The sequence below is a fragment of the Engystomops pustulosus genome, chromosome 7 (genome assembly GCF_040894005.1).
Source record: "Engystomops pustulosus chromosome 7, aEngPut4.maternal, whole genome shotgun sequence".
In the NCBI taxonomy this organism is placed as follows: domain Eukaryota; kingdom Metazoa; phylum Chordata; class Amphibia; order Anura; family Leptodactylidae; genus Engystomops; species Engystomops pustulosus.
In genome coordinates, this window is record NC_092417.1 from 147,306,147 (window position 1) to 147,315,388 (window position 9,242).

Sequence of the window (9,242 nt, forward strand, 5' to 3'; positions counted from 1 at the left end):
GCAGCGACACCAATAGTCACCAAAATAGAGGAAACATCCTTCTGCTTTCTTTTTTATTACCCCAAAGCCCGAGGGTCGTCCCTTATCCTATTCTGCAGAGTCACTCAGCCATTTCATTTTGCCATATTAAAGACTTGTGACAAAACAAAGTAGACCAAACCCAGGGGGCTTAGCAAAAGATGTTCTAGCAGATGCTCATCTAATTTTCCTAAACCCATAACTGCTATTACTGTGACTATTTTAAGAAAAAAAAAAAACAACAACTCCTAAACGTTCAGGAAAGGGTGAACGGGCGATGCTGCCATGCACACGCCGCCCTCTGACAACAACAGCGTCTCTGGTGACTGCGGCTGGCTATAAAGTAGGACATGTTGTACCTCACTATCTGCCATCAGCCGGGCATCCACAGGGCACAGCCGTCCTGGCACCTGCAGCAGGTAAACCCCCTCACCCAAGTAAATGAATATTATAAGTGTTCCTCTAAGTGACTACAATTATTCCATGTACCTTGTTTTCCTCCGTTGCCTGTAGTCACATGAGTAATCCAAATTATTTTTTATGGGGAATTATGCAAATATGCTATAATTGTTCATGGCATCTGGTTAATGTCAGCGGCAGAACAAGAAGCGGGCTGTAATATTACATGCTCAGAGGGTATAATATGGCAAGTATATACAGTATTGCTGTAGTCCAAGCGCCCTCTTCCTTGTATCCGGTGACTGACGTACGATAACGACCTATCATATTATGCTTATACCCTACGGTTCACCTTTCCTGACCTGCGAGGTCCCCCCCCCCCCCCCCCTCGTGTCGTGTTATTGAGATACTTGCACTGGAACGTGGCAAAAATCAGCAGAAAAATTAAGTCACCATTACCCCCCGATTTTTAAAGTTGATTTGCACCAGTCTGTTGCCCCTTTTTTATGGATCCCATAAGCTGTGGTGTATGAGTGGTGTATGAGTGATGACTAGAACATGCTCTATATTATCAGATCAGTCACACAGTCTTAAAATAATATCTGTGGGTGCGGATCCATTAAAAAGTATTGTTTTTAGTGCAGCCGGGTCCCAACCACTGAAAAACGGGTGGTACGCAGTTTTGTGTGGCGCTGGGTGTTACCAGATGAAGGTGTGTCCCAATTTACTCATTTTTTTAATAGAAATAACCAAGTTTCAGTAACAAGTGACAAAGATTTAAGAATAGGGACTTCGCTAGCGCTGTCCAGCTGATGCAAATCCTAAATTATTTGGCCAAAACATGGCATGGACAGGTAGGACCTACAGATATTTTAGGATTCTATACTTATTTCAATCTTTTTAAACACATCTCTCATGATTTCAACGAGAGCCGATATGATCTTAGAGGGGGTACAATGTAAGGCCCCTTGCATGGCCTTGTGCTCACACGAGTGAGTGGAGAAGGGAGTGGGAGTGAGCGCTCCTCACCCCTCCCCTCTACTACATTGAAAGTTACGCAGCCGGCTGGGTCACAGTGCGGTGACTGTTTGCTCAGCGTATGACCGTGTGCCACTTCTATGGGGGCTGTAACATGGACGAATATTGTGCAGCCATATCACGGGCCCCTGTACGATCGTGTGCATAAGGCAGGCGGCACATGACCATGGTCCTTCTGTAAAAAAAATAGACCACAGGTCAGAGGTCGGGACTTCAAGCATCATTGCCACATATGATGCAAGGAGTTCCTTATCCCCGCTGTAGTTATGATTAGTGTCAACACTGCTGGGAAAAAGGGGCTCCTTGCATTATGTATCACTATGATGTTTGGAGTCTAGTCCCTTGAACTGTAGTCGGTCCGTGACATCTGTTCAGCGCATGTTCAGTATTTCACATCCAGACGACAGTCATGTATCGCTAATGTTCATGAAAACATGAACATCGATTTAGCAACAATTCCTGAGGACCCCAAAATGGGGGTAATTTAACAACGTGTCTCAGGTTCCACCAGTCTAGTGATAAATAACACTAGTCTTTTCCTACGGCAGATTTATCGCTGGGATAATAACTTCTGCTGCAGTATAATTTGGTTCCTTCTTTAAAGCTCCTTTTAGTTGGTCTAAGCCGTGTGCCACAATTTACGGGCGCACAGGCGATTTTCTGTTGGCCAGCCCCCTTTCCCACAAGGCCATTCTCCGATTTTCGAAGACCATGCTGGACACATCCTTAAAGTGCCAAAAAAAAAAAATCTAAAAGCGTTTACAAATGTGGTGCAAAACATTTTAGACAGTATTTTGGCGCAAATCTGTGAGGATTCTGGCGTTAGTGCAGACAATGTCCGCGAACCATATAAAGCAAATATAAATTCACCCCTGGAGGATTTACCTTACAGAAAATATATGTTTTTTTTTAGCAATTTGGAACGTTCACAAATTAATGTTATAGTTCAAGCAACACTGTGGAGCCCTCCCAGCCAGTCGGCCTCCTTGCTCATTACAACCATACTTTTCCTGATACTCAGACAGGCCTCCGGTCTGTGCCGAGGTTTAGATTCCTCTAATCTGGGATTACAACATGCTTCACGAGTCAAAATATTAAGTAGTATACAAAGGCTTTGTTACACCAAGATTATGTAATATTCCCTGCTGTAGGGGAACAAGCTATAAATCTTGTAGGAATAGTGCACCCCCAAAATCTGGTGCCTCGAATATTCCAGACCAGATCAGAAAATCCAAGTCAAAAACCGGGTCAGAATCCACGGTAGGGCTACAGACACAAATTGTGATGAAAAGGTCCTATGTTACCAGCAATGTCCGCCCATATAATAATAATTCCTTTATTTATATAGCGCACATTACGCAGCGCTGCACAGAGCTTGCCAAATCAGTCCCTATCCCCAATGGGGCTCACAATCTTATCAACCTACCAGTATGTTTTGGAGTTTGGGAGGAAACCGGAGGACGCGGAGGAAACCCACGCAAACACAGAGAGAACATCCAAACTCTTTGCAGATGTTGCATATTCCAGCTTATAGAGAATGTTGCTCATTTTATCGACAAGAGGATGATGAAACCCAGTAGCCAACCATCCATTTCACTGGGAAAGTGATTTTAAAATGTAAAATCCATGGCAAAAAAACCCAAAACACAAGATGTGAACTCTGAACCTCAGAAAACTTGAGAAATGTTAGGGGGGGGGGGTTATTTTCACGTGATCTCCAGCTACTCATCCTGTAACCATCTCAACATAAATCTATCACTTGAAGTTATAAAAAGATTTCAAATTTTTAGCCAAAAGATAAAAATCTGAATCAAACTGTGAAGAATATGGTAGATATTCCCAATCCGCTCACTCTCCATGGACACGCTGCTTCTTACTTAGCATTGGACACCACAATAGTGCTATTCACAAGTTTCACGCGTACTAATATGCATGAGATTTTTTTTAAAACCATAAAATTGCCTTTATCAGCATCACTAAAGGCAATTTTACAGGAATTATATGTATCTATGATGCCTGCACAAACATTATTGTGACTTTTGCCCCTGACTAGAATACATCATAGGGGATACGTTCTAAGGCTGGTCCAATACTGTGAAATGTAGTAAATTGGTCTTGAGATAATACTGGGAACAATGTACTTGTATGACAATGTATAGAATCAAAATGAAACCCACAAAACACAAGATCAAACAATTGCCAGAAAAACAACCGATTTGCCCCATTTCCTTGTGACCATATTTGGTAACATTAGGAGTGCAATATTTAGAACAATAATTATAATATAGGTAAATATTCAGGGATTTTCAGGCCATAGAAGCAGCAGTTTGTAACAATACAATTGTACTATTAGTACTGAAATTGCACCAAGAAGTAAAAGTTAAGGGATTACTGAGATCACACTCGCACTTACAAGCCTGAATGAGGTTATTATTGCTTCTCTGAATGTACTTGGGCCTGAAAATCATCAATGCCGACAGCAACCATTGCCAACTAGTGATGCCCTTTGATGCGCTCAATGAGAGATAAGGTTGGAGATGCTACAGGTCACAGAAGCACATATAGGGCACATAGCTTAGGTATAATTGGAATAAAGACTACCATATATTATACCGCCACAATCCTGCCAGTAGGATTGATCTAAGGTTAACTAATATCAAAGACAACCGTGAAAAGCATCGCTGAAAAGGATAGACCTTAATTCCATTCACCAGTGCCACCTGGCTCAACACAGGACCCTTCACCACCTCACATATGTGGAGATTAGCACACCATTCTGTAGGGGAATTTTCTTTCTAGCTCCCACACTTGCTGAAATATCAGTCCCAGTATCTGACCATTCTCATCCTCGCTACTGTCACAGAGGAGGAGCTGGAGCAGATGTCAGAGGGGGTGTTATGCTTAAACAAGTAGATAATCATAACACACATCTCCTCCCAGTTGCCCCTACTGTAACTGTATAGAGGATTACATAGGTCAGATACCGGGACTAAGATCTCAGTAATGGTGGGAGCTAAAATGAAAATGTAGCAGAATGGTATGTTCATCTTCAAATGTGTGAGGTGACCAAAGGTCTTCTTTAAGAGCACTGGTGTGAGGTCAAAGATCCATACATAAAGAGGTTCACTTGTGTGCACCGCTATCCATCAGTCCAGTTGGTTGTCCTTCGCCCAATCACTAGAGGGCACAATACTACTCAAATAGTCATCTGTTGGAGTGATAAACCAAGTCTCTCCAATTTATGAAGTTTAATGTGGCTTCTACGTCACTTGACTTGCATAACCTTAAAGTACTTTCCCAGTTCCAGCGTTGTGCTGCTTTTCCAGTCTCTGCCACAACAGTGCATCAATTCCTGGAGCGGTCAGTGCAAGACACTGGAAGAATGAAGCAAGGCTGGGGCAGGGAACGTATATATTTTCTAATCTTTCCCATCACCCCTTCCCTGGCCACCAAGAAATTCTGGAAAATTCATTTAGCCTCACTCAGGTTAGCAGGAGGCTGCTAGTACAACTGATGCAAGTACCACAGGCTTTTCCAGTGTATAAAGGGCAAATCAAAATCACTGACCTCTTAGTCAAAGCAACAAGAACAGTTATGTCCCTGATGGGCGTCACTGTTGGGCCTGTCCAGGGCTATCTGGAGAATCAGGAAATCCCTACTGGCTGGATATTATATCACAAGTCTGCTAAAGGTAGCCTATGATAATGACCTGAACATATCGGACTGTACGTCTCTGACCTTCTTATGGTAAGTTCACACAGCAGTATTCTGCTCAGTATTTTAAAGTCAAAAGACTGAAGATCATCAAATCTTTCCATTATCATTTCAGCCTGTAGATCCTATATCTGATTTCTACATAAAAAGATGAACTCAAAATACTGTTGTGTGAACTTACCCCAAGAGGGTCAGAGACATACATGATATCCCAAATGTTATTAGGACATCATATGCCAGACTTGTGATGTTGAATGAAGCCAGTAGGGGACATAATTGTGCAACTCTGACCAAGTGACTCCTTACGGTTCAGAAAACAGAGCAAGATCACGGAACACTTAATGTCATGCTGAATCCATCAAAGTATAGAAGGACATCATGATGTGGACACTGTCCTAGGTAACAGCCTGAAGTCAGTACCTGTACCTGTGCCTAAATCCTATAATGAGGCTGTACCAAGACCCTTTTCATATCTCCATTAGGTCTTCAATTATAAACCCGGAGTGGTGGAACAGGACAGGTGCAAGTCTTTCTATTATATGTTACCTCTGTCTCACAATAACCGATGCAAATAACTGAAGACCCCACTGAGATGTGAACTGGGCCTAAGAGTGTCCTGTCCTCCCTAATGAATGGAGAGACCCGTGAAGCCTGCGCCCTGTGGCTTCATTCTTCTCTATGACCTAGGGCAGTGATGGCGAACCTATGGCACGGGTGCCAGAGGCGGCACTCAGAGCTCTTTCTGTGGGCACCCGCGCCATCGCCCCAGCACACCAGACAGGACTCAAAGAATCTTCCTGCAGTTCCAAGCAACTTAAAAGATGCTGCTTTCAGTCATATTTTGATACTTACTTCGCTACTTGGGACTGTAGGAAGAGGGAGAATGAGTAGATAGGGCCGAATTATCTCTGGAGGACCTTCTGCTGGCCCCTACAGGTCTACAAAGGGACACTGGGAAAAAGCTAAAATTATGCAAATTTTCCATCATTCTACTGTGTTGCTGTCCTCAGGAGGCCAATATGATTGTTGAAGAACAGAGAGCAGTAAGTTACTGCTTTAATTTTTGGTTGGCACCTTGCGATAAATAAGGGGGGGGGGTTTGGGTGTCTTTTTGGGCACTCGGCCGCTAAAAGGTTCGCCATCACTGACCTAGGGATTTACTCCTCCATTTCTAGCAGTGTCATGGACACTGACTGGAGGGGCAGGACAGGGTTAACACCTGATATTGGCCAATGATCGCAAAGAAAATTCTCCAAAATTATCAGAATATCCAATTAAACATAACTCACAACCTTCCCTCTACATGCCTGTTTATACAGAGACAAGTGGCCATTGCCAACAGAGATTTTAGTCCACAGGTTTTACAGAATCTTCCCCCAAAAGCTATATACCAATCAGCTCAGCTACTGCTCTATAACATGCTGCATACAGATAATACACTATGTACAATCTACTCAGCTCCTCCGCCTCTATAACATGCCACCTACAGATAGGACACTATGTTAATTCTTTTCAGCGCCTCTTGCACTATAAAATGACACCTGCAGATAGGACATGCTAATTATTTTTCAGCTCCTCCTGCTCTATGACATGCCACCTACAGATAGGACATTATGTACAATCTGCTCAGCTCCTCCTGCTCTATAACATGTCACCTGCACATGGGACACTACGTATGTACAATCTGCTCAGCTCCTCCTGCTCTATAACATGCCATCTGCAGATAGGACACTATGTTAATTCTTTTCAGCTCCCCCTGCTCTATAACATTCTGCCTGCAGCTAGAACACCATGTATAACCTGTTCAGCTCCAGCTGTTCTATAACAAGCCTCCAGTAGACTCGGGTTATGAGATATGCCGCAGACCGCTGTCACCCAGCTTTCCAGAGACAGCTGTAACTAATATATGGATACGTGGAATTGATTTTTGACGTCTCATAAGAGGCTCGGAGTAAATACAGAATCGATCAGGAACTTATTGATGATTTATGGTTCTATGGGATCATCCACTGTGGATTTATGGGCTGCACATCTTTACTAACAGGCACTGTGTTATCCGAAATATAGGAGTAATCCCGGGAATTGGACGTGAGAAGCAGATTCGGGGGGCTCCGAATGAAAAATCATCTACAATGTTGCGAAATATGAAAAAAAATAATACAAATATGTATTCAAATACATAAGCGATGGCAGACAGGAAATTAGACCTTATTTATAATGGATGCCCCTAAATACAGTCACCCGAAAAAAATTCTAAATTCTCTATTGCATCCCTTTTCCATATCACAGACTGGGGTGATGCTTTTTCCATCAGATTGACCTTCACTGAATCCCCCTGATGATAGATCGGCCTTCACTGGTACATTGTAAGTGCCCCCCACCACTGGGTGTCACGCGCAGGGCGCCCCCTACCGGGGCAAGTAACGGTCCCCGCTATCAGATGATGCCTCTCCCCATCTGCCCGGCGCTCCCCAATACTCACAGTTCCTGATGTCTGAGATAAACACGGCCAGGCCCCGCATGCCATCTCCCTTGGACACAGCGGGCATATTCCCCAGAGAGGAGGGGGGCAACGCCCGGAGCCTACGAGAAGCGGAGGAACACCCCGGGCCGCTGCGAGGAGCTGTAACGTGACCGGGTAATGACTGGATGTGTCTCCTCCGGCCCGGCGCGCCCCCGCCTACACCTCTCGCTGTGCACAGTACACGGGACCGCGCACTGATCCTGGGGGAGAGAGAGAGAGGGCACAGGAAGCGCGGCCACGGGGATGGAGGGAAGGAGCGCCGCCTCCTCGGCTTATATATATGGGCGGGGCTCTGACAGGTGCTGACAGCTCACGTCATTGGATGAATAGCGGATCGCTTATTTACATAGCTGCATTCGGCCGAGCGGGTGATGTGCCCCCTAGTGTCCACATTGATGTACTGCAGTGCATACACCACTCACAGCAGCGCTGCTTACACTGTATATACGGTAGTATTATACATAGTGACTGGTTTAACCTTATAAACAGGGCCGTATTTAGTGTTGGTCCAGCCCAGGGGCGTAACTTGAGGGGGTGCAGAGGGTCAGGGGACTGTAGTCAGGGGCTCGGAACAGACTTAGCACTGGGGCCCATCAGCTTCAAGTTCTAGGCACTCTCAGAGATTACGCCCCCTATTGGTGACATCAAGCTAATGTCTCTACCTGTATACCCCAGCATGTTACTAGAAGAGACAGGCGCTGGACCCAGGAGCAGTTGCTCCAAAGAACCACTACTAGTTTCAAAAATCTGCTTCAGGCTGTGTTCACACAATGGGGCACATTTACTTACCTGTCCCGTTGACGCCGCCAATCCGGAATGAACAAGGATTTAGAGCTGCCGCGATTCCCCAAGATCGTGCACCTGATTTCCTGCAGGTGTCGCTTCCCCCGCTCAGGTCCGCCGGAGTTCACCTTCTTCTTCCTGATGCATGTGAATACTGATCTTGGGACACAATTTGTTTTTTAAATTCTGCGGTTTGCCAGAATCAGTCAGGTTGTCCGACGGACACGCCCCCCAGTTTGTGTCGCATGCAAGCCGCCGCCGATGTGACACAATCCAATCACGTGCGCCAAAAACCCGGGGCAATTCAGGGCAAAACGGTAAAAAGTTGGGAAACTGACGAAAATGCCGTGTTCGGATCCTTAGTAAATGTGCCCCAATGTGTTTTAATTATGTTTAGGCCTCATTCACACAACCGTATTGGGGACATATGCCGGGCATACGTTCCGCGTGAATGTAGGCTTAGGAACGCAAATTGTAAATTCCAGAAACTCCAGCATTCCAGACAAAAAGAATTGTTAAAAGTTCATTCCTTTATTTAGAAAAAACGCATAAGAACGCAAATCCAGCACAGTAGGGAGGATTTTCTACCAATTGCATCTTTGGTTACACTAAAACACTTGCGATCAGTGTGAAATGGGAACCTAAGTGTGCCCCTAAGCCAACTAAACCTAGCCCCACAAATCCTAAACTACTGAGCAGAAAAATACAGTACCATGCCTTATTAAAGGGGTTGTCCCAGCTGAGGAGGATCAAAATAAGAAAGCAG

General features: G+C 44.7%; 1 protein-coding gene across 4 annotated transcripts in view; it reads right to left on the reverse strand.

Moving 5' to 3' along the window:
- AP2A2 (adaptor related protein complex 2 subunit alpha 2) overlaps positions 1–7,953 on the reverse strand; it is a 43,527-nt gene extending 35,574 nt beyond the window's left edge. For 3 of the 4 annotated variants that reach the window (XM_072118162.1, XM_072118161.1, XM_072118159.1), the window contains exon 1: positions 7,652–7,951. In XM_072118162.1, coding sequence (XP_071974263.1) covers positions 7,652–7,718 — 67 coding nt within the window. In that variant the 5' untranslated portion in view covers positions 7,719–7,951. Of the gene's footprint in view, positions 1–7,651 lie in introns of all 4 variants that reach the window. The other variant, XM_072118158.1, reaches the window with a different exon arrangement.
- Positions 7,954–9,242: the final 1,289 nt, after the last annotated feature.